The sequence below is a fragment of the Staurois parvus genome, unplaced genomic scaffold (assembly GCF_062004578.1).
Source record: "Staurois parvus isolate SC_StPar_1 unplaced genomic scaffold, SC_StPar_1.0 ptg002406l, whole genome shotgun sequence".
Taxonomy (NCBI): Eukaryota; Metazoa; Chordata; class Amphibia; order Anura; family Ranidae; genus Staurois; species Staurois parvus.
In genome coordinates, this window is record NW_028320202.1 from 164,057 (window position 1) to 191,701 (window position 27,645).

Genomic DNA, 27,645 nt, shown 5'->3' on the forward strand with positions numbered 1-27,645 from the left:
CCTGTGTGTGTCCTGTGTGTTATGTGTGTTTTGTGTGTCCTGTGTGTGTTGTGTGTGTCCTGTGTGTGTCCTGTGTATGTCCTGTGTGTGTCCTGTGTGTTATGTGTGTTTTGTGTGTCCTGTGTGTGTTCTGTGTGTCCTGTGTGTGTTGTGTATGTCCTGTGTGTTATGCGTGTTGTGTGTGTCCTGTGTATGTCCTGTGTGTGTGTTGTGTGTGTCCTGTGTGTTATGTGTCCTGTGTATATCATGTGTGTGTGTTGTGTGTGTCCTGTGTGTGCTGTGTGTGTCCTGTGTGTGTTGTGTGTGTCCTGTGTGTTGTGTGTGTCTTGTGTGTGTCCTGTGTATGTCCTGTGTGTGTCCTGTGTGTGTTGTGTGTGTCCTGTGTGTTATGTGTGTTGTGTGTGTCCTGTGTGTTATGTGTGTTGTGTGTGTCCTGTGTGTGTTGTGTGTGTCCTGTGTGTTATGTGTGTTGTGTGTGTCCTGTGTGTTATGTGTGTCGTGTGTGTCCTGTGTGTGTCCTGTGTATGTCCTGCGTGTGTTGTGTGTGTCCTGGGTGTCCTGTGTGTGTTGTATGTGTCCTGTGTGTGTCCTGTGTGTGCTGTGTGTGTCCTGTGTGTGTCCTGTGTGTGTTCTGCGTGTCCTGTGTGTGCTTTGTGTGTCGTGTGTGTCCTGTGTGTGTTGTGTGTGTGTCCTGTGTGTGTTCTGTGTGTCGTGTGTGTTGTGTGTGTGTCCTGTGTATGTCCTGTTTGTTCTGTGTGTGTTCTGTGTGTATCCTGTGTGTGTCCTGTGTGTGTTCTGTGTGTCCTGTGTGTGTCCTGTGTGTGTGTTGTGTGTGTCCTGTGTGTGTTGTGTGTGTCCTGTGTGTGTTGTGTGTGTTGTGTATGTCCTGTGTGTGTCCTGTGTGTGTTGTGTATGTCCTGTGTGTGTTGTGTGTGTCCTGTGTGTGTTGTGTGTGTTGTGTATGTCCTGTGTGTGTCCTGTGTGTGTTGTGTATGTCCTGTGTGTGTTGTGTGTGTCCTGTGTGTCCTGTGTGTGTCCTGTGTGTCCTGTGTGTGTCCTGTGTGTGTTTTGTTCATGTCCTGTGTGTGTCCTGTGTGTGTTGTGTGTGTCCTGTGTGTGTTGTGTGTGTCCTGCGTGTGTCCTGTGTGTCCTGTGTGTGTCCTGCGTGTGTCTTGTGTGTTGTGTGTGTCCTGTGTGTCCTGTGTGTGTTGTGTGTGTTGTGTGTGTCCTGTGTGTTTTGTTCATGTCCTGTGTGTCCTGCGTGTGTCCTGTGTGTCCTGCGTGTGTCCTGTGTGTTGTGTGTGTCCTGTGTGTGTTGTGTGTGTCCTGTGTGTGTTGTGTGTGTTGTGTGTTATGTGTCCTGTGTGTGTTCTGTGTGTCCTGTGTGTGTTGTGTGTGTTGTGTGTGTCCTGTGTGTGTTGTGTGTGTTGTTTGTGTCCTGTGTGTGTTGTGTGTGTTGTGTGTGTCCTGTGTGTGTCATCTGTGTGTTGTGTGTGTTGTGTGTGTCCTGTGTGTGTCCTCTGTGTGATGTGTAAAATAGCGCCTCCAACTGGCCACTGAGAGAAGACCAGAGATAATGAGGAGTTCTAGAAATTGCAGCTTCATCTGGAAACAGAGACGGTGCAACTCAATGTCATGCTAAGTCCATACATGTTCCATACCGTGCCCCCTTCCAGGTATTATTCCCTCTCACAGAGATCACAGGACGGCACCATCTCTGTTCCGGCATCATCCAGGTTCACCTTCCACTTCCTGGACTGAAATTCCGGATCAGAGATGACACAATCCTGGAGATCCTGGTGTCTGTGATCCGTGTTCACGAATGTCTGACACGGATCAGCCCCTGCCTCACATGAATGTCTGACACGGATCAGCCCCTGCCTCACACGAATGTCTGACACGGATCAGCCCCTGCCTCACATGAATGTCTGACACGGATCAGCCCCTGCCTCACACCAATGTCTGACACGGATCAGCCCCTGCCTCACACCAATGTCTGACACGGATCAGCCCCTGCCTCACACGAATGTCTGACACGGATCAGCCCCTGCCTCACACAAATGTCTGACACGGATCAGCCCCTGCCTCACACGAATGTCTGACACGGATCAGCCCCTGCCTCACACGAATGTCTGACACGGATCAGCCCCTGCCTCACACGAATGTCTGACACGGATCAGCCCCTGCCTCTCCCCTCGGTGGCCCTCTGCGGGTCCAATGATAAGAGTTCCACTTATATGAAGAGGCGGTTCAGTGGTCACAACTTCTGCCTGCAGCACTCAGTTCATGGCCAGGACAACATCTGCATGGAGTTTGCATGTTCTGCCTGTGCAGCTTTTCTCCGAGTACTCCGGTTTCCTCCCACACTCCAGAGACATGCAGGCAGGTAATTGGCTCCTGTCTGCACAGTGTCTGTGATATGGGGAGATTAGATTGTAAGCTCCTGGGGTCAGGTCAGTACAGTGCTGTGTACATAGATGGCTCACAGCCGACAGATCTGAGGTGACAATGGAACATGCGGTGCCTCTGGGGGTCATCGGAAAGCCCAGCACTACTCCGGGGCCCTCGGGGACACAAGCCACCCATTAGCCAGGTCACCTGGACTGGTCAGTTCTGGGCTTTCTCCTCACAGAGCTGCCATTCCAATTCCTTTAAAGGAAGAACTAGAAATGATGGAGGAAGTGGAGTGTGAATCATTCCTGGACTCCTCTGAGCTCAGCCAGCCAGGGTGTTCCCACCATAGGGAAGGGCCCCACCCTGATTGGCTGGAAAGTTTCCCTGGCCCTGGGATTGGCTGGCTGAGTTCTCACCTCTTTGTTATAGTGAGGAGCAGAAAGTGGAGCTCATAGAGATCCCAGCCAGAGGAGGACAAGGAACAGAATCCCGGAGTCCTGGAATCACCGGGATGGAGCTCAGAACTGGAGTGCAGAAGGTGAGTCCTGACCTCCATATACCCAAATGTACAGAATATACAGAGAGGGGGGGAGGGGTACTAATAATATCGGGGAAGAATGTCCCTTACATTGGGGGTCAGTGGGAAGAATGTCCCTTACATTGGGGGTCAGTGGGAAGAATGTCCCTTACATTGGGGGTCAGTGGGAAGAATGTCCCTTACATTGGGGGTCAGTGGGAAGAAGTCCCTTACATTGGGGGTCAGTGGGAAGAATGTCCCTTACATTGGGGGTCAGTGGGAAGAATGTCCCTTACATTGGGGGTCAGTGGGGGGAAGAATGTCCCTTACATTGGGGGTCGGTGGGAAGAATGTCCCTTACATTGGGGGGTCAGTGGGAAGAATGTCTCTTACATTGGGGGTAAGTGGGAAGAATGTCCCTTACATTGGGGGGTCAGTGGGAAGAATGTCCCTTACATTGGGGGTCAGTGGGAAGAATGTCCCTTACATTGGGGGTCAGTGGGAAGAATGTCCCTTACATTGGGGGGTCAGTGGGAAGAATGTCTCTTACATTGGGGGTCAGTGGGAAGAACGTCCCTTACATTGGGGGTCAGTGGGAAGAACGTCCCTTACATTGGGGGTCAGTGGGAAGAACGTCCCTTACATTGGGGGTCAGTGCGAAGACTGTCCCTTACATTGGGGGTCAGTGGGAAGAACGTCCCTTACATTGGTGGTCAGGGGGAAGAACGTCCCTTACATTGGTGGTCAGTGGGAAGACCGTCCCTTACATTGGGGGTCAGTGGGAAGAATGTCTCTTACATTGGGGGTCAGTGGGATGAATGTCCCTTACATTGGGGGGTCAGTGGGAAGAATGTCCCTTACATTGGGGGGTCAGTGGGAAGAATGTCCCTTCCATTGGGGGTCAGTGGGAAGAATGTCCCTTCCATTGGGGGTCAGTGGGAAGAATGTCCCTTACATTGGGGGTCAGTGGGAAGACTGTCCCTTACATTGGTGGTCAGTGGGAAGAATGTCCCTTACATTGAGGGTCAGTGGGAAGAATGTCCCTTACATTGGGGGTCAGTGGGGGGAAGAACGTCCCTTACATTGGGGGGTCGGTGGGAAGAACGTCCCTTACATTGGGGGTCAGTGGGGGGAAGAATGTCCCTTACATTGGGGGGTCGGTGGGAAGAACGTCCCGTACATTGGGGGTCAGTGGGAAGAACGTCCCTTACATTGGGGGGTCAGTGGGAAGAACGTCCCTTACATTGGGGGTCAGTGGGAAGAACGTCCCTTACATTGGGGGTCAGTGGGAAGAACGTCCCTTACATTGGGGTGGTCAGTGGGAAGAATGTCCCTTACATTGGGGGTCAGGGGGAAGAACGTCCCTTACATTGGGGGTCAGTGGGAAGAATGTCCCTTACATTGGGGGTCAGTGGGAAGAATGTCCCTTACATTGGGGGTCAGTGGGAAATACGTCCCTTACATTGGGGGTCAGGGGGAAGAACGTCCCTTACATTGGGGGTCAGTGGGAAGAATGTCCCTTACATTGGTGGTCAGGGGGAAGAACGTCCCTTACATTGGTGGTCAGGGGGAAGAACGTCCCTTACATTGGGGATCAGTGGGAAGAATGTCCCTTACATTGGGGGTCAGTGGGAAGAATGTCCCTTACATTGGTGGTCAGGGGGAAGAACGTCCCTTACATTGGTGGTCAGGGGGAAGAACGTCCCTTACATTGGGGATCAGTGGGAAGAATGTCCCTTACATTGGGGGTCAGTGGGAAGAACGTCCCTTACATTGGGGGTCAGTGGGAAGAACGTCCCTTACATTGGGGGTCAGTGCGAAGAACGTCCCTTACATTGGTGGTCAGGGGGAAGAACGTCCCTTACATTGGTGGTCAGGGGGAAGAACGTCCCTTACATTGGTGATCAGTGGGAAGAACGTCCCTTACATTGGTGGTCAGGGGGAAGAACGTCCCTTACATTGGTGGTCAGGGGGAAGAACGTCCCTTACATTGGTGGTCAGGGGGAAGAACGTCCCTTACATTGGGGGTCAGTGGGAAGATTGTCCCTTACATTGGGGGTCAGTGGGAAGAATGTCCCTTACATTGGGGGTCAGTGGGAAGAATGTCCCTTACATTGGTGATCAGTGGGAAGAATGTCCCTTACATTGGGGGTCAGTGGGAAGAATGTCCCCTACATTGGGAGTCAGTGGGAAGAATGTCCCTTACATTGGGGGTCAGTGGGAAGAATGTCCCTTACATTGGTGATCAGTGGGAAGAATGTCCCTCACATTGGGGGTCAGTGGGAAGAATGTCCCTTACATTGGGGGTCAGTGGGAAGAATGTCCCTTACATTGGGGGTCAGTGGGAAGAATGTCCCTTACATTGGTGATCAGTGGGAAGAACGTCCCTTACATTGGGGGTCAGTGGGAAGAACGTCCCTTACATTGGAGGTCAGTGGGAAGAATGTCCCTTACATTGGGGGTCAGTGGGAAGAATGTCCCTTACATTGGGGGTCAGGGGGAAGAATGTCCCCTACATTGGTAGTCAGTGGGAAGAATGCCCCTTACATTGGGGGTCAGTGGGAAGAACGTCCCTTACATTGGTGATCAGTGGGAAGAACGTCCCTTACATTGGGGGTCAGTGGGAAGACTGTCCCTTACATTGGGGGTCAGTGGGAAGAACGTCCCTTACATTGGGGGTCAGTGGGAAGAACGTCCCTTACATTGGGGGTCAGTGGGAAGAACGTCCCTTACATTGGGGGTCAGTGCGAAGAACGTCCCTTACATTGGTGGTAAGGGGGAAGAACGTCCCTTACATTGGTGGTCAGTGGGAAGAATGTCCCTTACATTGGTGGTCAGTGGGAAGAACGTCCCTTACATTGGGGGTCAGTGGGAAGAACGTCCCTTACATTGGGGGTCAGTGGGAAGAACGTCCCTTACATTGGGGGTCAGTGGGAAGAACGTCCCTTACATTGGGGGTCAGTGGGAAGAATGTCCCTTACATTGGTGATCAGTGGGAAGAATGTCCCTCACATTGGGGGGTCCGTGGGAGGAATGCCCCTTACATTGGGGGACAGTGGGAGGAATGTCTCTTACATTGGGGGGTCACTGGGAAGAATGTCCCTTACATTGGGGGGTCAGTGGATAGAATGTCCCTTACATTGGGGGGTCAGCGGGAAGAATGTCCCTTACATTGGGGGTCAGTGGGAAGAATGTCCCTTACATTGGTGGTCAGTGGGAAGAATGTCCCTTACATTGGGGGGTCAGTGGGAAGAATGTCCCTTACATTGGGGGTCAGTGGTGGGAAGAATGTCCCCTACATTGGGGGTCAGTGGGAAGAATGTCCCTTACATTGGGGGTCAGTGGGAAGAATGTCCCTTACATTGGTGGTCAGTGGGAAGAATGTCCCTTACATTGGTGGTCAGTGGTGGGAAGAATATCCCTTACATTGGGGGTCAGTGGGAAGAACGTCCTTTACATTGGGGGTCAATGGGAAGAACGTCCCTTACATTGGGGGTCAGTGGGAAGAATGTCCCTTACATTGGTGGTCAGTGGGAAGAATGTCCCTTACATTGGTGGTCAGTGGGAAGAACGTCCTTTACATTGGGGGTCAGTGGGAAGAATGTCCTTTACATTGGGGGTCGGTGGGAAGAATGTCCCTTACATTGGGGGTCGGTGGGAAGAATATCCCTTACATTGGGGGTCGGTGGGAAGAACGTCCTTTACATTGGGGGTCAATGGGAAGAACGTCCCTTACATTGGGGGTCAGTGGGAAGAATGTCCCTTACATTGGGGGTCGGTGGGAAGAATATCCCTTACATTGGGGGTCAGTGGGAAGAACGTCCCTTACATTGGTGGTCAGTGGGAAGAACGTCCCTTACATTGGTGATCAATGGGAAGAACGTCCCTTACATTGGGGGTCAGTGGGAAGAATGTCCCTTACATTGGTGGTCAGTGGGAAGAATGTCCCTTACATTGGGGGGGTCAGTGGGAAGAATGTCCCTTACATTGGGGGTCAGTGGGAAGAAAGTCCCTTACATTGGGGGTCAGTGGGAAGATTGTCCCTTACATTGGGGGTCAGTGGGAAGAATGTCCCTTACGTTGGGGGGTCAGTGGGAAGAATGTCCCTTACGTTGGGGGGTCGGTGGGAAGAAAGTCCCTTACGTTGGGGGGTCAGTGGGAAGAACGTCCCTTACATTGGGGGGTCAGTGGGAAGAATGTCCCTTACATTGGGGGTCGGTGGGAAGAATGTCCCTTACATTGGGGGTCGGTGGGAAGAACGTCCCTTACATTGGGGGGTCAGTGGGAAGAACGTCCCTTACATTGGGGGGTCGGTGGGAAGAATGTCCCTTACATTGGGGGTCAGTGGGAAGAATGTCCCTTACATTGGGGGTCGGTGGGAAGAACGTCCCTTACATTGGGGGGTCAGTGGGAAGAATGTCCCTTACATTGGGGGTCAGTGGGAAGAATGTCCCTTACATTGGTGATCAGTGGGAAGAATGTCCCTTACATTGGGGGGGTCAGTGGGAAGAATGTCCCTTACATTGGGGGTCAGTGGGAAGAAAGTCCCTTACATTGGGGGTCAGTGGGAAGATTGTCCCTTACATTGGGGGTCAGTGGGAAGAATGTCCCTTACATTGGGGGGTCAGTGGGAAGAATGTCCCTTACGTTGGGGGGTCGGTGGGAAGAAAGTCCCTTACATTGGGGGGTCAGTGGGAAGAACGTCCCTTACATTGGGGGGTCAGTGGGAAGAATGTCCCTTACATTGGGGGTCAGTGGGAAGAATGTCCCTTACATTGGGGGTCGGTGGGAAGAACGTCCCTTACATTGGGGGGTCAGTGGGAAGAACGTCCCTTACATTGGGGGGTCAGTGGGAAGAATGTCCCTTACATTGGGGGTCAGTGGGAAGAATGTCCCTTACATTGGGGGTCGGTGGGAAGAACGTCCCTTACATTGGGGGGTCAGTGGGAAGAATGTCCCTTACATTGGGGGTCAGTGGGAAGAATGTCCCTTACATTGGGGGTCAGAGGGAAGAATGTCCCTTACATTGGGGGTCAGTGGGAAGAATGTCCCTTACATTGGGGGTCAGTGGGAAGAATGTCCCTTACATTGGGGGTCAGTGGGAAGAATGTCCCTTACATTGGTGGTCAGTGGGAAGAATGTCCCTTACATTGGTGATCAGTGGGAAGAATGTCCCTTACATTGGGGGTCAGTGGGAAGAATGTCCCTTACATTGGGGGTCGGTGGGAAGAATGTCCCTTACATTGGGGGTCAGTGGGAAGAATGTCCCTTACATTGGTGATCAGTGGGAAGAATGTCCCTTACATTGGGGGTCAGTGGGAAGAATGTTCCTTACATTGGGGGTCAGTGGGAAGATTGTCCCTTACATTGGGGGTCAGTGGGAAGAATGTCCCTTACATTGGGGGTCAGTGGGAAGAATGTCCCTTACATTGGGGGTCAGTGGGAAGAATGTCCCTTACATTGGTGATCAGTGGGAAGAATGTCCCTTACATTGGGGGTCAGTGGGAAGAATGTCCCTTACATTGGGGGTCAGTGGGAAGAATGTCCCTTACATTGGGGGGTCAGTGGGAAGAATGTCCCTTACATTGGGGGGTCGGTGGGAAGAATGTCCCTTACATTGGGGGTCAGTGGGAAGAATGTCCCTTACATTGGGGGTCAGTGGGAAGAATGTCCCTTACATTGGTGGTCAGTGGGAAGAATGTCCCTTACATTGGGGGTCAGTGGGAAGAATGTCCCTTACATTGGGGGTCAGAGGGAAGAGTGTCCCTTACATTGGGGGTCGGTGGGAAGATTGTCCCTTACAATGGGGGTCAGTGGGGGGAAGATTGTCCCTTACATTGGGGGTCAGTGGGAAGAATGTCCCTTACATTGGGGGTCAGTGGGAAGAATGTTCCTTACATTGGGGGTCAGTGGGAAGAATGTCCCTTACATTGGGGGTCAGTGGGGGGAAGATTGTCCCTTACATTGGGGGTCAGTGGGGGGAAGATTGTCCCTTACATTGGGGGTCAGTGGGAAGAATGTCCCTTACATTGGGGGTCAGTGGGAAGAATGTCCCTTACATTGGGGGTCAGAGGGAAGAGTGTCCCTTACATTGGGGGTCGGTGGGAAGATTGTCCCTTACAATGGGGGTCAGTGGGGGGAAGATTGTCCCTTACATTGGGGGTCAGTGGGAAGAATGTCCCTTACATTGGGGGTCAGTGGGAAGAATGTTCCTTACATTGGGGGTCAGTGGGAAGAATGTCCCTTACATTGGGGGTCAGTGGGGGGAAGATTGTCCCTTACATTGGGGGTCAGTGGGGGGAAGATTGTCCCTTACATTGGTGATCAGTGGGAAGAATGTTCCTTACATTGGGGGTCAGTGGGGGGAAGATTGTCCCTTACATTGGGGGTCAGTGGGAAGAATGTTCCTTACATTGGGGGTCAGTGGGGGGAAGATTGTCCCTTACATTGGGGGGTCAGTGGGAAGAATGTCCCTTAAATTGGTGATCAGTGGGAAGAATGTTCCTTACATTGGGGGTCAGTGGGGGGAAGATTGTCCCTTACATTGGGGGTCAGTGGGAAGAATGTTCCTTACATTGGGGGTCAGTGGGGGGAAGATTGTCCCTTACATTGGGGGGTCAGTGGGAAGAATGTCCCTTACATTGGGGGTCAGTGGGAAGAATGTCCCTTACATTGGGGGTCGGTGGGAAGAACGTCCCTTACATTGGGGGGTCAGTGGGAAGAACGTCCCTTACATTGGGGGGTCAGTGGGAAGAATGTCCCTTACATTGGGGGTCAGTGGGAAGAATGTCCCTTACATTGGGGGTCGGTGGGAAGAACGTCCCTTACATTGGGGGGTCAGTGGGAAGAATGTCCCTTACATTGGGGGTCAGTGGGAAGAATGTCCCTTACATTGGTGGTCAGTGGGAAGAATGTCCCTTACATTGGTGATCAGTGGGAAGAATGTCCCTTACATTGGGGGTCAGTGGGAAGAATGTTCCTTACATTGGGGGTCAGTGGGAAGATTGTCCCTTACATTGGGGGTCAGTGGGAAGAATGTCCCTTACATTGGGGGTCAGTGGGAAGAATGTCCCTTACATTGGGGGTCAGTGGGAAGAATGTCCCTTACATTGGGGGTCAGTGGGAAGAATGTCCCTTACATTGGGGGTCAGGGGGAAGAATGTCCCTTACATTGGTGATCAGTGGGAAGAATGTCCCTTACATTGGGGGTCAGTGGGAAGAATGTCCCTTACATTGGGGGTCAGTGGGAAGAATGTCCCTTACATTGGGGGGTCAGTGGGAAGAATGTCCCTTACATTGGGGGGTCGGTGGGAAGAATGTCCCTTACATTGGGGGTCAGTGGGAAGAATGTCCCTTACATTGGTGGTCAGTGGGAAGAATGTCCCTTACATTGGTGGTCAGTGGGAAGAACGTCCTTTACATTGGGGGTCAGTGGGAAGAATGTCCCTTACATTGGGGGTCGGTGGGAAGAACATCCCTTACATTGGGGGTCAGTGGGAAGAACGTCCTTTACATTGGGGGTCAATGGGAAGAACGTCCCTTACATTGGGGGTCAGTGGGTAGAATGTCCCTTACATTGGGGGTCGGTGGGAAGAATGTCCCTTACATTGGTGGTCAGTGGTGGGAAGAATATCCCTTACATTGGGGGGTCAGTGGGAAGAATGTCCCTTACATTGGGGGGTCAGTGGGAAGAACGTCCCTTACATTGGGGATCAGTGGGAAGAACGTCCCTTACATTGGTGATCAATGGGAAGAACGTCCCTTACATTGGGGGTCAGTGGGAAGAATGTCCCTTACATTGGTGGTCAGTGGGAAGAATGTCCCTTACATTGGGGGGGTCAGTGGGAAGAATGTCCCTTACATTGGGGGTCAGTGGGAAGAAAGTCCCTTACATTGGGGGTCAGTGGGAAGATTGTCCCTTACATTGGGGGTCAGTGGGAAGAATGTCCCTTACATTGGGGGGTCAGTGGGAAGAATGTCCCTTACGTTGGGGGGTCGGTGGGAAGAAAGTCCCTTACATTGGGGGGTCAGTGGGAAGAATGTCCCTTACATTGGGGGTCAGTGGGAAGAATGTCCCTTACATTGGGGGTCGGTGGGAAGAACGTCCCTTACATTGGGGGGTCAGTGGGAAGAACGTCCCTTACATTGGGGGGTCAGTGGGAAGAATGTCCCTTACATTGGGGGTCAGTGGGAAGAATGTCCCTTACATTGGGGGTCGGTGGGAAGAACGTCCCTTACATTGGGGGGTCAGTGGGAAGAATGTCCCTTACATTGGGGGTCAGTGGGAAGAATGTCCCTTACATTGGGGGTCAGAGGGAAGAATGTCCCTTACATTGGGGGTCAGTGGGAAGAATGTCCCTTACATTGGTGGTCAGTGGGAAGAATGTCCCTTACATTGGTGATCAGTGGGAAGAATGTCCCTTACATTGGGGGTCAGTGGGAAGAATGTCCCTTACATTGGGGATCGGTGGGAAGAATGTCCCTTACATTGGGGGTCAGTGGGAAGAATGTCCCTTACATTGGGGGTCAGTGGGAAGAATGTCCCTTACATTGGTGGTCAGTGGGAAGAATGTCCCTTACATTGGTGATCAGTGGGAAGAATGTCCCTTACATTGGGGGTCAGTGGGAAGAATGTTCCTTACATTGGGGGTCAGTGGGAAGATTGTCCCTTACATTGGGGGTCAGTGGGAAGAATGTCCCTTACATTGGGGGTCAGTGGGAAGAATGTCCATTACATTGGGGGTCGGTGGGAAGAATGTCCCTTACATTGGTGATCAGTGGGAAGAATGTCCCTTACATTGGGGGTCAGTGGGAAGAATGTCCCTTACATTGGGGGTCAGTGGGAAGAATGTCCCTTACATTGGGGGGTCAGTGGGAAGAATGTCCCTTACATTGGGGGGTCGGTGGGAAGAATGTCCCTTACATTGGGGGTCAGTGGGAAGAATGTCCCTTACATTGGGGGTCAGTGGGAAGAATGTCCCTTACATTGGTGGTCAGTGGGAAGAATGTCCCTTACATTGGGGGTCAGTGGGAAGAATGTCCCTTACATTGGGGGTCAGAGGGAAGAGTGTCCCTTACATTGGGGGTCGGTGGGAAGATTGTCCCTTACAATGGGGGTCAGTGGGGGGAAGATTGTCCCTTACATTGGGGGTCAGTGGGAAGAATGTCCCTTACATTGGGGGTCAGTGGGAAGAATGTTCCTTACATTGGGGGTCAGTGGGAAGAATGTCCCTTACATTGGGGGTCAGTGGGGGGAAGATTGTCCCTTACATTGGGGGTCATTGGGTGGAAGATTGTCCCTTACATTGGGGGTCAGTGGGAAGAATGTCCCTTACATTGGGGGTCAGTGGGAAGAATGTCCCTTACATTGGGGGTCAGAGGGAAGAGTGTCCCTTACATTGGGGGTCGGTGGGAAGATTGTCCCTTACAATGGGGGTCAGTGGGGGGAAGATTGTCCCTTACATTGGGGGTCAGTGGGAAGAATGTCCCTTACATTGGGGGTCAGTGGGAAGAATGTTCCTTACATTGGGGGTCAGTGGGAAGAATGTCCCTTACATTGGGGGTCAGTGGGGGGAAGATTGTCCCTTACATTGGGGGTCAGTGGGGGGAAGATTGTCCCTTACATTGGTGATCAGTGGGAAGAATGTTCCTTACATTGGGGGTCAGTGGGGGGAAGATTGTCCCTTACATTGGGGGTCAGTGGGAAGAATGTTCCTTACATTGGGGGTCAGTGGGGGGAAGATTGTCCCTTACATTGGGGGGTCAGTGGGAAGAATGTCCCTTACATTGGTGATCAGTGGGAAGAATGTTCCTTACATTGGGGGTCAGTGGGGGGAAGATTGTCCCTTACATTGAAGGTCAGTGGGAAGAATGTTCCTTACATTGGGGGTCAGTGGGGGGAAGATTGTCCCTTACATTGGGGGGTCAGTGGGAAGAGTGTCCCTTAAATTGGGGGTCAGTGAGAAGAATGTCCCTTACATTGGGGGGTCAGTGGGAAGAATGTTCCTTACATTGGAGGTCAGTGGGAAGAATGTCCCTTACATTGGGGGTCAGTGGGAAGAATGTCCCTTACATTGGGGGTCAGTGGGAAGAATGTCCCTTACATTGGTGATCAGTGGGAAGAATGTCCCTTACATTGGTGATCAGTGGGAAGAATGTCCCTTACATTGGGGGTCAGTGGGAAGAATGTCCCTTACATTGGGGGGTCGGTGGGAAGAATGCCCCTTACATTGGGGGTCAGTGGGAAGAGTGTCCCTTACATTGGGGATCAGTGGGAAGAATGTCCCTTACATTGGGGGTCAGTGGGGGGAAGATTGTCCCTTACATTGGGGGTCAGTGGGGGGAAGAATGCCCCTTACATTGGGGGTCAGTGGGAAGAATGTCCCTTACATTGGGGGTCAGTGGGAAGAATGCCCCTTACATTGGGGGTCAGTGGGAAGAATGTTCCTTACATTGGGGGTCAGTGGGGGGAAGAGTGTCCCTTACATTGGGGGTCGGGGTTTCTGCTGATTGCTGCGGAACCCCTGAACAAGCTCTGGTGGGTCCTGTGGAGTTCGGTGGATTTGGGTGCCTCTGGTTGGGTGAAGTTCCCTTCAGTGACATTTTGTGCAGTACATTGGTCACGGAGAATGTTGGGATGATGCGATTGTCTTGTTCCGGAAGATATATTCGGTGTGTCTGTCTCTCTGTCTATTGGATACATTGATCAGTGAAGATATATGAAGAGGAATTCACACTCGATTACTTTTCTTCGTATTTCATTCGATGTCAGAACTTCTCTCGGCTCCATACAATGAGGGCTCCAGATTCCTCCATCTTCTGATCGATCGATCTATAAGGCGATCTCTGATTTCCTATCTCATCCAATGAGGGATCATTTCTGACTCTCAGCCGGGACTTTTCTTCTTTATGATGAATAAATTCTTTTCATATTCCGCATTCCAGGCGTTCCTGATTATCCGGCAGGAGGAGAGGAGCTCCCAGCATGCCTCAGAAAGTTCCTTCATGTGTTCCGGGAACATCGGCTCCTGTAGAAATTTCACTTTCTTTTTATGATCTCAGAAACACCAACAGCCCATAATTCCCCTCCCCCCACCATGAGGGCAGCGTGGCCCTTTAGTGTCCTCGGCTCACAATCTGTGGCCCCAACATGGAACTACAAGTCCCAGCATCTCCTCCCATGCACTCGGTTCCGGAACACGCACGCGCGGTCTGCGTATATGAAATGTTCCGCCATATTAGAAGGAGAATTCCCACTTATATCAGGAAAATGTCCAATTCTATCCCAATCTATATCCTGCGATCCTTGCCCCGCCTCCTGCGTCCGGATCGCCATAGAACATCATAGAGGCCTCGGGGGGGGCGGTCATGTGATCCCAACAACGCCAGGCCAAGAAGTAGAAGGATAGATACACAACCGGAAACCTCCGGAACCATCTCTGGCCCAACCTGCCTGTCCGGCCCCCGGGGGGAGATTTCACTTCACTTCCTGTGCTGGAGGATGGAGGAGGAAAACCTCCAGTGACAGGAATTCCCCCTGAGGGGTAATGGAGGAGAATGGAGCGGGGATCGCACACCCTCCATGTACAGACCCCCCCATGTACAGACCTCCCCCATGTACAGACCCCCCTTCCATGTACAGACCTCCCCCATGTACAGACCCCCCTTCCATGTACAACCCCCCCATGTACAGACCCCCCTTCCATGTACAACCCCCCCATGTATAGTCCCCCCCCATGTACAGACCCCCCATGTACAGTCCCCCCCATTTACAGACCCCTCCTCCATGTACAACCCCCCCATGTACAGACCCCCCCATGTACAGACCCCCCTTCCATGTAAAACCCCCCCATGTACAGACCCCCCCTCCATGTACAACCCTCCCATGTACAGTCCCCCCCATGTACAAACCCCCCATGTACAGTCCCCCCATGTACAAACCCCCCCCCCACCATGTACAACCCTCCCATGTACAGTCCCCCCCATGTACAGACCCCCCCCTCCATGTACAGACCCCCCATGTACAGTCCCCCCCCATGTACAGTCCCCCCCCCTTCCATGTACAGTTCCCCCATGTACAGACCCCCCTCCATGTACAGACCCCCCATGTACAGACCCCCCATGTACAGACCCCCCATGTACAGACCCCCATGTACAGACCCCCCATGTACAGACCCCCCATGTACAGACCCCCCCATGTACAGACCCCCCTTCCATGTTCAGACCCCCATGTACAGTGTTATTATAGAGGAGCCCCCCCCGTGTTAGTATGAAGGACCCCCGTAATGGAGGAATTGGTTCCAGATGCAGATTTTGGGGTGTGCATTCAGTGGGCGTGTCCTGTAATTGGTTGTTCATTGGATGGATCTCTGACCCCCCTCCCCCTCTTCTCATTATATATAGATCTGTAGCTCCGCCCTCTAGTGGTTGTCTATCACACTGCAATTATTCAGCTTTTCCGATCAGCAACTGCTGAGATAAAACCATTCAGCCACCTGGGGCCCATGTACTCGGAGTGAGCGTTCTGCGCATGCTTTCACGCCTTTCTGCTTCTTGCACCCTGAGGTTGTGTGGATCGATGTGCGTAGATCCGAAGGTCAGATCCGTCCAAGATTCACCCGACTTTCACCTTGTTTTCACAGCATCGCATCTGTTGCATGGAAATCTCCATGTGCCTAGGCTCATCCCCTCGGCAGGCAGACATGTTGTGGGCCCCACAGATGCCACCCTCACTTTAATGCCACCCCACTTTGGTTGCTAGGACACTGGCACAGCAACCAATGACAATGTGTGACACTGGTTGCTAGGACACTGGCGGCTGGGCTGCACAGCTTCATTGGTTGCTAGGATGCTGGCAGCAGACCTGTCATTGGTTGTTATAGTGCACCAGCAACCAATGACAGCGTGCAGTTCAGCCACCAGTGTCCTAGCAACCAACCAGCTCAGTATGGTTAGTGGTATGGATACTCCGGCCTCAGTGCTGCCCCCCCCCCCATCCCCCACTACCCCCCCCCCCCCCCAGTACCATCTGAGCTGGTTGCCTCCTCTGGCCTCAATGGTGTCACCACCCCTCAACCAACCAGCTTTGTCAGCTTTGTTTCCTGCTGCTGGACTACCAATCACCTCCCTTCCTCCTCCTATCACATGAGGTGTTCTGTAGTCCAGCAGGGGAGGGCTCAGGGAAGGAGAGTTGTCACCATAGGAGGGGAGGAGATGATTGGATTCCTGGCAGGATCATCAAATATTGTTTTCATACATGGGGATTGGATGGGGTGTTGGGGGAGGGGTTTGCCCAGATACACATTTTGAAGGAGAGCGCCCCCTCCAGTGCTGGGTATATGCAGGCCGGTGCAGTCTGCTTCCCCCTCAGTAGGTGGCGCTCAGCTGGAGAGGAAGTCAATAGAAACTTGTTTTCTTTATGATTTCCTGTGCCTCTGGGGAAGCGTTCTGGTTGGCTACGCTGCGTTCAGGTGACCCCTGGCGGCCATCTTGGGTGAACACAGCCTTTTTAGGTCCCTGTTCCCAGGTTTTGTGTGCAGTGGGTAGCGCTCCTACCTGACAGGGAAAGTGATTAGCGGCAGGGAGAGGTTCCGGACGAGTAGGGACAGGCTAGGGACAAGTCACCCCTTTTTGGAAGCCTCTCTGTTGGGATGAGCCCAGCCACATTCCTTCCTCTGAGACAGACGCTGTCGGTGCATCTGAACCTTCTCCGCTCTACCAGCTGCACTGACCTGTGAGTGTTGGCGGGTGGCGCTCTCCCGCTGGGCTGTGTGTGGAGTTGAGTTGTTCCTTCAATACAAGTTCTCGTTCTCTGACCCCAGACTGTCCCACCTCCCCAGCAGTGGGCGGAGACTGAGCAGAGCTCCTATATCTCATTGGTCCATATATGGATGGAGGAGAAATTGATTGGAAATGATGAGCTGACTTCTCTCTGAACTCCCCTTCAGGAGGGTGACACTGCTGGACTGTCATGACCGCCATCACTCCATCCTTTCCCACAATTCCCTGCTGTTGGGTGTATGGGGCGGCACTGCGCACAGCTCGTCACTCACCCTCCTCCAGGCCCAGTTGGGTGATAAGCCGGGAATGCAGAACAAACAAGTCCAGGAATTTGTATTGGGGGAGGGAAAAGCCTCCGGAGACATCTGTATCTTCCATGTTGGTGGAGGTTTGTCAGCTCCTGGGGGGAGGCTGATATCTGTCGGACGCATGGAGTATGTATGACACAGAATAGCTCTGTCTGAGCTTCCAGAAGCCTAAACTCCTGGGGGCCCAAATATCTTCCACCCAACACAATCCGCTGTGACAATGGCGTGCGGCCCAGACAGGTGAGGGGATTACCGCCCCCCGCTCTGATTTCATCCTCCCGAAAATAGACGTCGGAAGGTGACATTGCCCAACGCCGACCCCGGGGAACATTCCCGGCCAAAGGAGTCAGTGATATCAGATTAGAGATGGGGCCATACATCTGCCCTTATATGGGGCAACAGAAGAAGTCCCCCCTTATATGGGGCAATAATGGAGGTCACCCCTTATATGGGGCAATAATGGAGGTCACCCCTTATATGGGGCAATAATGGAGGTCACCCCTTATATGGGGCAATAATGGAGGTCACCCCTTATATGGGGCAATAATGGAGGTCACCCCTTATATGGGGCAATAATGGAGGTCACCCCTTATATGGGGCAATAATGGAGGTCACCCCTTATATGGGGCAATAATGGAGGTCACCCCTTATATGGGGCAATAGAAGATGTAACCCCTTATATGGGGCAATAGAAGAGGTCCCCCCTTATATGGGGCAATAATGGAAGTCCCCCCTTATATGGGGCAATAATGGAGGTCACCCCTTATATGGGGCAATAATGGAGGTCACCCCTTATATGGGGCAATAATGGAGGTCACCCCTTATATGGGGCAATAGAAGAGGTCACCCCTTATATGGGGCAATAGAAGAGGTCCCCCCTTATATGGGGCAATAATGGAGGTCACCCCTTATATGGGGCAATAATGGAGGTCACCCCTTATATGGGGCAATAATGGAGGTCCCCCCTTATATGGGGCAATAATGGAGGTCCCCCCTTATATGGGGCAATAATGGAGGTCACCCCTTATATGGGGCAATAGAAGATGTAACCCCTTATATGGGGCGATAGAAGAGGTCCCCCCTTATATGGGGCAATAATGGGGGTCCCCCCTTATATGGGGCAATAATGGAGGTCACCCCTTATATGGGGCAATAATGGAGGTCCCCCCTTATATGGGGCAATAATGGAGGTCCCCCCTTATATGGGGCAATAGAAGAGGTCACCCCTTATATGGGGCAATAGAAGAGGTCCCCCCTTATATGGGGCAATAATGGAGGTCACCCCTTATATGGGGCAATAATGGAGGTCACCCCTTATATGGGGCAATAATGGAGGTCACCCCTTATATGGGGCAATAATGGAGGTCACCCCTTATATGGGGCAATAATGGAGGTCACCCCTTATATGGGGCAATAATGGAGGTCACCCCTTATATGGGGCAATAGAAGAGGTCACCCCTTATATGGGGCAATAATGGAGGTCACCCCTTATATGGGGCAATAATGGAGGTCACCCCTTATATGGGGCAATAGAAGAGGTCACCCCTTATATGGGGCAATAATGGAGGTCACCCCTTATATGGGGCAATAATGGAGGTCACCCCTTATATGGGGCAATAATGGAGGTCACCCCTTATATGGGGCAACAATGGAGGTCCCCCCTTATATGGGGCAATAATGGAGGTCACCCCTTATATGGGGCAATAGAAGAGGTCACCCCTTATATGGGGCAGTAATGGAGGTCACCCCTTATATGGGGCAATAATGGAGGTCACCCCTTATATGGGGCAATAGAAGAAGTCCCCCCTTATATGGGGCAATAATGGAGTTCACCCCTTATATGGGGCAATAATGGAGGTCCCCCCTTATATGGGGCAATAGAAGAGGTCACCCCTTATATGGGGCAATAGAAGAGGTCCCCCCTTATATGGGGCAATAATGGAGGTCACCCCTTATATGGGGCAATAATGGAGGTCACCCCTTATATGGGGCAACAATGGAGGTCCCCCCTTATATGGGGCAATAATGGAGGTCCCCCCTTATATGGGGCAATAGAAGAGGTCACCCCTTATATGGGGCAATAATGGAGGTCACCCCTTATATGGGGCAATAGAAGAAGTCCCCCCTTATATGGGGCAATAATGGAGGTCACCCCTTATATGGGGCAATAATGGAGGTCCCCCCTTATATGGGGCAATAATGGAGGTCACCCCTTATATGGGGCAATAGAAGAGGTCCCCTCTTATATGGGGCAATAGAAGAGGTCCCCCCTTATATGAGGCAATAATGGAGGTCACCCCTTATATGGGGCAATAATGGAGGTCATCCCTTATATGGGGCAATAATGGAGGTCACCCCTTATATGGGGCAATAGAAGAAGCCCCCCCTTATATGGAGCAATAGAAGAGGTCACCCCTTATATGGGGCAATAATGGAGGTCACCCCTTATATGGTGCAATAATGGAGGTCACCCCTTATACGGGGCAATAGAAGAGGTCCCCCCTTATATGGGGCAATAATGGAGGTCACCCCTTATATGGGGCAATACAAGAGGTCACCCCTTATATGGGGCAATAATGGAGGTCACTCCCTATATGGGGCAATAATGGAGGTCACCCCTTATATGGGGCAATAGAAGTGGTCACCCCTTATATGGGGCAATAGAAGAGGTCACCCCTTATATGGGGCAATAGAAGAGGTCCCCCTTATATGGGGCAATAGAAGAGGTCCCTCCTTATATGGGGCAATAATGGAGGTCACCCCTTATATGGGGCAATAGAAGAGGTCACCCCTTATATGGGGCAATAGAAGAGGTCACCCCTTATATGGTGCAATAATGGAGGTCACCCCTTATATGGGGCAATAATGGAGGTCACCCCTTATATGGGGCAATAGAAGAGGTCCCCCTTATATGGGGCAATAGAAGAGGTCACCCCTTATATGGGGCAATAATGGAGGTCAGCCCTTATATGGGGCAATAGAAGAGGTCCCCCTTATATGGGGCAATAGAAGAGGTCTCCCCTTATATGGGGCAATAATGGAGGTCAGCCCTTATATGGGACAATAGAAGAGGTCCCCCTTATATGGGGCAATAGAAGAGGTCCCCCCTTATATGGGGCAATAGAAGAGGTCACCCCTTATATGTGGCAATAGAAGAGGTCCCCCCTTATATGGGGCAATAGAAGAGGTCCCCCTTATATGGGGCAATAATGGAGGTCACCCCTTATATGGGGCAATAGAAGAGGTCTCCCCTTATATGGGGCAATAATGGAGGTAAGCCCTTATATGGGGCAATAGAAGAGGTCCAACCATATGGGGCAATAGAAGAGGTCCCCCCTTATATGGGCCAATAGAAGAGGTCACCCCTTATATGGGGCAATAGAAGAGGTCCCCCCTTTTATGGGGCAATAATGGAGGTCACCTCTTATATGGGGCAATAATGGAGGTCACCCCTTATATGGGGCAATAATGGAGGTCACCCCTTATACGGGGCAATAGAAGAGGTCACCCCTTATATGGGGCAATAATGGAGGTCCCCCCTTTTATGGGGCAATAATGGAGGTCACCCCTTATATGGGGCAATAATGGAGGTCACCCCTTATACGGGGCAATAAGGGGTCACTCCTTATAGGAGGTAATTAGGGGTGACCTCTTATATTGGACCATAGAGGGGTTACTGGAGATCCTCTTAAAAGCCAATAAAATACTGTTAAGAGTTTGTGAATTCTGATTGGCTCTGCATCCTGACTTAGGCTCCTCCTTTTTCTTCCAGATGTCCCTCGGACAGCCGCCAGTTGACAGAGGACCGCCCTGTGTGAAGTGCAAACGAGCATGTGCGGGATTCCAGCAGCACCCCTGGAGGTAAAGTGATGTCACTGCAGACAATGATGGAAATGATCGGAGGGGCGTGGCTGTGTCCTCTTCTGAATGGCGTCATATAAAGTGACTTTTTTTCCCACCATCATTGGAATACAGAGGCCATGCTGGTTGTTGTAGTTCTTTAACAATTAGGAAGAACCCCTCCTATTCCTCCGCATTTCCACCCACATTTCGTCTCATTCAGCTGCGGCGCTCGCCTCCACCTATGTATTATTAATGATGATATGTTGTGGCGGAGAGGCTTCTATTCAGGCCGATGATAAATACTCCGACAATGAATGAGGACAAGCCATGAATATTCCGTATCAATCATGGCGCTCGATAGTGCGGTGATTTATGGCGTATCTGTCCCTGGAAGTAATCCGAGGAAACGTATTGACTCGTTCGGCTCCTTTAATCTGTATGTTTAAGCGCTCATCCAGTTGTTGGCGGAACGCGTCAGTCTCAGTCGGCTGTTGACTGTGTAGTCAACAAGCCAACGCCACGCAACGCACTCCGCAACGCGCTCCACAAGGCCGTCACATGCAGATATTTGCAGGTATATGAAGGCCTCAAATGTTCTGCTGGTGTTCAGTCCTCAGAAAACGAGGTACGGGCGGAAGGGGCGATGGTGGCCACATATGAGTGATGGGATGTGAGCAGATGATGTCACAGGGGGTGGGGCTAGGTTTAATACCAATGAGACCCCATGTTCAGATGAGCTGGAGATATAATCATGATGATGACTCCAGATTCTGGCCATGGACTCGGGATTGTTGTCTGCTCACCGTCCGGCCATGGACTCGGGATTGTCTGCTCACCGAGGGTCAGGTTCAGGAGAGAGGAACCTTCATTCTCTTCTGTTCTCCTATTTTTCTGGGTATCTGGCACCCCTGGACCCAACCTGTAGCCTGAGAAGTGCACCCCAGAGGGTGGAGCCTGATTATCATCAGAGGTTGGTTGGTGAACTGATGGGTCCAGATCCAGGGCAGGTAGCCATGAGAGGACCCAGCTATTTCTAGTCCTTCCCTATGGTGTTATCTCCATATACGTGTACATGTGATCTGGTGCCGGGGACATCATAAAACATCTCCAATATTCATACAACCTCCTAAAACGATCATATAATGGATCTACTAACTGTCCAATCAATATATTTCCCTTTAGATAGGCTCCTATTGGTAGATCTAAAGTAGATGGGGGAGGGGAACCAAGTCTCAATCTTTACAGACCGAGGTCATTGTGTTCTTCTTCCCTCCTCCTTTACCTTCTTGATGGGCGTGACTGGAATAGTAAATTACTTAAAGTGAACCTTCACCCCCCCACCCACTTTCTGTCATCCACACACCCCCTTCCTCCCTCCCTAAGAATCTGTGTTTTTATTTTTAAAGGAGCTCTCCCAGAACCCCCTGATATACAGTCTAGGTGAGAATGACATATGCAGTAGATATGGATATCTGAGGAGGCCTCGGGGAACTCTGCTCTGCCTTGGAGCATCATCAGGGGCCTCCTGTCACTTACCCCTGAAGATGTCCTTCAATGCATGTGTGTCACCAGGCCGGCTGCAAGAACCTGGAAGATATAGGCCAGCTTCTAATGACATCAGAGAAGAAGATGGTGGCAGGGGATGGGTGTACAGCAGCAGAACATTGGCGTCCCCTGGTCAGGCACGTCTCTCCCTGGTCAGGCATGCTTTTCTCTGGTAAGACACACCCCCCTGGTCAGAGGTCAGACACACCTCTCTCTGGTCAGACACACACCCCCCGATCAGACACGCCTCTCTCTGGTCAGACACACCTCTCCCTGATCAGACACGCCTCTCTCTGGTCAGACATGCCTCTCCCTGGTAAGACACACCCCTGGTCAGACATGCTTCTCCCTGGTAAGACACACACCCCTGGTCAGACACACCTCTCTCTGGTCAGACACACCTCTCCCTGGTCAGACACACCTCTCTCTGGTCAGACATGCCTCTCTCTGGTAAGACACACACCCCGGTCAGAAACACCTCTCTCTGGTCAGACACGCCTCTCCCTGCTCAGATACGCCTCTCCCTGGTTAGACATGCCTCTCTCTGGTCAGACACGCCTCTCTCTGGTCAGACACGCCTCTCTCTGGTAAGACACAAACCCCGGTCAGACATGTCGCTCCCTGGTCAGACACGCCTCTCCCTGGTCAGACACGCCTCTCTCTGGTCAGACACGCCTCTCTCTGGTAAGACACACACCCCGGTCAGACACGTCTCTCTTTGGTCAGACACGCCTCTTCCTGGTCAGACACACCTCTCCCTGGTCAGACACTCCCCTTCTCTTTCTTCTACGTACAAGTGTATGTGAGGATACTTGTGATTGGGGGTGTGGCCATTACTCAGCTCTGCCAACATAAAGCCCTGGAGTGGGAGAACAGGAAGCTGCAATTTCACAAGGAAATCCTAACATAGGACAATGAATAGGAAAGAAGTCGGGAGACTTTAGGCAGCTGCCAGCATTCTTAACGTATTCCTGAATTTGTTGTGTGCCGTAAGGGGTGGAGCTGGAGGAAAAGGGGGGGCAGAGTTCAGGCATACATGGGGCCATGTGTTGTGCAGAGACATGTCAGTGCTCCGCCCAGAGATGACCCCCACGAAGGTGGGATGTCGGCAAGATGTCGGCGGGATGTCACTGGGTGTCAGTGGGATGTAGGCGGGGTGTCGGCGGAGTGTTGGCGGAGTGTCGGCAGGATGTCGTCGGGGTGTCGGCGGGATGTCGGTGAGGTGTCGGTGGGATGTCGGTGGGATGTCGGCAGGATGTCGTCGGGGTGTCGGCGGGATGTCGGTGGGATGTAGGCGGGGTGTCGGCGGGATATCAGCGGGGTGTCGGCGGGGTGTCGGCGGAGTGTCGGCAGGATGTCTTTGGGGTGTCGGCGGGATGTCGGTGAGGTGTCGGCGGGGTGTCGGCAGGATGTCTTTGGGGTGTCGGCGGGATGTCGGTGAGGTGTCGGCGGGGTGTCGGCAGGATGTCTTTGGGGTGTCGGCGGGATGTCGGTGAGGTGTCGGCGGGATGTCGGTGGGATGTCGGCAGGGTGTTGGCGGAGTGTCGGCGGGATGTCGGCGGGGTGTCGGCGGAGTGTCTGTGGGATGTCGGTGGGATGTAGGCGGGGTGTCGGTGGGATGTCGGCGGAGTGTCGGCAGGATGTCTTTGGGGTGTCGGCGGGATGTCGGTGGGATGTCGGCAGGGTGTTGGCGGAGTGTCGGCGGGATGTCGGCGGGGTGTCGGCGGAGTGTCTGTGGGATGTCGGTGGGATGTAGGCGGGGTGTCGGTGGGATGTCGGCGGAGTGTCGGCAGGATGTCTTTGGGGTGTCGGCGGGATGTCGGTGGGATGTCGGCAGGGTGTCGGCGGGATGTCGGCGGAATGTCGGCGGGGTGTCGGCGGGATATCGGCGGGATGTCGGCAGGGTGTCGGCAGGATGTCGTCGGGGTGTCAGCGGGATGTCGGTGAGATGTTGGGGCTCCAGCTGTATCCTCCCAGCACAGACACAACCGAATGATGAGGATCGGTGTAGCCGACACTCATCTTCCCGAATAGTAAACCTTGTTGAGTAAAATGTGCCGATAAAATGGTTTACGCGTTTCAGCAATAAGCCTTAGTCACAGCCAATGAGGTGAAGAGACAGGTAAGTTTCTTATCCCAGGTGAACCTACCTATGTACAGTTCATAGACAACTGCAGACTGATGAGGCCACACCCCTAAACATGACGCAAAGCCAGAGCTCCGAGCCCCGTCTCTTCCTCCAATGTCTCTACAGACGGAACGGATCACAATTGGGAATTAAAACTATTTCCAGATATGAAGTTCTGACCGCCCGCCTGGCTGTATTGGGTTTGCTGGACGGGTGGAGTTATCCTTTAAGGCTGAGCTGTAAGTCCGGCCTGATCCCTTCCAAAGGTCCCGACATTCAACAAACCCCGTCACCTCTCTGGGATGGGAGAAATGCAGGGGACTCCGGGGAGAGGAATTCCTGGATCCTGATAAAGGTCAGGACTGGATCTCATCCCCGAGGTGGAAGGAATTCCCTGCACAAAGCTTCTGCCACATATGTGTGCCAGTATACAGAGACATCCCATAATATGTATACCGTCACATATGTGTGCCAGTATACGGAGACATCCCATAATATGTATACCGTCACATACGTGTGCCAGTATACGGAGACATCCCATAATATGTATACCGCCACATACGTGTGCCAGTATACGGAGACATCCCATAATATGTATACCGCCACATACGTGTGCCAGTATACGGAGACATCCCATAATATGTATACCGCCACATACGTGTGCCAGTATACGGAGACATCCCATAATATGTATACCGCCACATACGTGTGCCAGTATACGGAGACATCCCATAATATGTATACCGTCACATACGTGTGCCAGTATACGGAGACATCCCATAATATGTATACCGCCACATACGTGTGCCAGTATACGGAGACATCCCATAATATGTATACTGCCACATACGTGTGCCAGTATACGGAGACATCCCATAATATGTATACCGCCACATACGTGTGCCAGTATACGGAGACATCCCATAATATGTATACCGCCACATACGTGTGCCAGTATACGGAGACATCCCATAATATGTATACCGCCACATACGTGTGCCAGTATACGGAGACATCCCATAATATGTATACCGCCACATACGTGTGCCAGTATACGGAGACATCCCATAATATGTATACCGCCACATACGTGTGCCAGTATACGGAGACATTCCATAATATGTATACCGCCACATACGTGTGCCAGTATACGGAGACATTCCATAATATGTATACCGCCACATACGTGTGCCAGTATACGGAGACATTCTATAATATGTATACCGCCACATACGTGTGCCAGTATACGGAGACATCCCATAATATGTATACCGCCACATACGTGTGCCAGTATACGGAGACATCCCATAATATGTATACCGCCACATACGTGTGCCAGTATACGGAGACATCCCATAATATGTATACCGCCACATACGTGTGCCACTATATGGAGACATCCCATAATATGTATACCGCCACATACGTGTGCCAGGATACGGAGACATCCCATAATATGTATACCGCCAGATACGTGTGCCACTATATGGAGACATCCCATAATATGTATACCGCCACATACGTGTGCCACTATATGGAGACATCCCATAATATGTATACCGCCACATACGTGTGCCAGGATACGGAGACATCCCATAATATGTATACCGCCACATACGTGTGCCAGTATACGGAGATATCCCATAATATGTATACCGCCACATACGTGTGCCAGTATACGGAGACATCCCATAATATGTATACCGCCACATACGTGTGCCAGTATATGGAGACACCCTATAGTCTGTATACTGACCCTACCACTGACCCTGACCCTACCACTGACCCTGGCCCTACCACTGACCCTACCACTGACCCTGGCCCTACCACTGACCCTACCACTGACCCTGACCCTACCACTGACCCTACCACTGACCCTGGCCCTACCACTGACCCTACCACTGACCCTGACCCTACCACTGACCCTACCACTGACCCTGGCCCTACCACTGACCCTACCACTGACCCTGACCCTACCACTGACCCTACCACTGACCCTGGCCCTACCACTGACCCTACCACTGACCCTGGCCCTACCACTGACCCTACCACTGACCCTGACCCTACCACAGACACTGATCTTGACACTACCCTAGTCCATGCCCTTGTCTAGTTTATCTTTCTTGATTCGTGGTTGGGGATCCTCCACAGGTTACATTGTTTCTCCCAGTGGATGTTCGGTGGAGGATTCTCCAGCAGGTGATCAGTGCGGTGGTCAGGACCTGTCCTTCCGGCTCCCATTCATTACTCTCAATGACTGCTCAGTCTCCATGCTTGGGGCGTACAACTGAGCGTGCTCCCAGTGCAGACACAGGTACGCCTATATACGGCTGCCACATACTTGTGTACAACTGGCAGGGAGGGGATAAATGTGTAGCAAAATGTACAAACTATCTGCTGATCAGCCAATCATAATGGAAGCTCCGGGGGATGGAAACCAGAATTGTAGAGCCGCGTCCATAGCGCTCTCTTGGCCTCATATATGAAGCTGTGCCGACCACCAGCCTCCAATGTTGAAGAACTGTGGTCACCCTGCGTCATCCAATCAGCTTCAGCCAATTCCACCTGCTGGATGATGGACAGCTGCTCTGACCAATCACTTTTGCAGAATAGCTTGGCCTGTTACAGGAAATATCAGATCTCCTGGCGGGATCAACAGGTGAGTTATGTTTTGGGGTGGGGCGGTGTCCCCGGTGCTGATGGACCCCTCAGATTTCTCCTCTGCATATATCATCCCGCCGGAGTCCCTGGAAAGTTCTGACTCCATACATGGAGATCGATGGAATATTGGATGGATCGACTATTAAATACGACTTCTATGCTTTGTGTCCCATAGGAAATCCTGCGAGCTTTGCCACTGCCTACGTGAGGAGCATGCCCTGCCCACCGAGGTGGAAGAAGATCACCGGATTGGGCAGCTACTCTCCGACACCGCCTACTCAGGACTGACCGCTCGCGTCAAGGGCAGCGATGGGCTCCGCGTCTACAAGAGGAACCGCATGATCATCACCAACCCCATCACCTCCCGTAAAGACCCCACCTTTGTCACCGTCACCTACGAATGGGCCCCTCCGGGGATCAGCCAGAAACTGGTAATTACATCCCATGTACGAGGAGGAAAATGGGGATAG

The 27,645-nt window shown here is 52.1% G+C and overlaps 1 protein-coding gene across 1 annotated transcript in view; it reads left to right on the forward strand.

Moving 5' to 3' along the window:
• Positions 1-2,876: 2,876 nt before the first annotated feature.
• Positions 2,877-27,645, forward strand: part of LMCD1 (LIM and cysteine rich domains 1) — a 45,947-nt gene continuing 21,178 nt past the window's right edge. Inside the window, exons 1-3 of the mRNA XM_089665916.1 lie at positions 2,877-2,932; positions 20,771-20,859; positions 27,351-27,606. Coding sequence (XP_089522042.1) covers positions 2,906-2,932; positions 20,771-20,859; positions 27,351-27,606 — 372 coding nt within the window. The 5' untranslated portion in view covers positions 2,877-2,905. The remainder of the gene's footprint in view (positions 2,933-20,770; positions 20,860-27,350; positions 27,607-27,645) is intronic.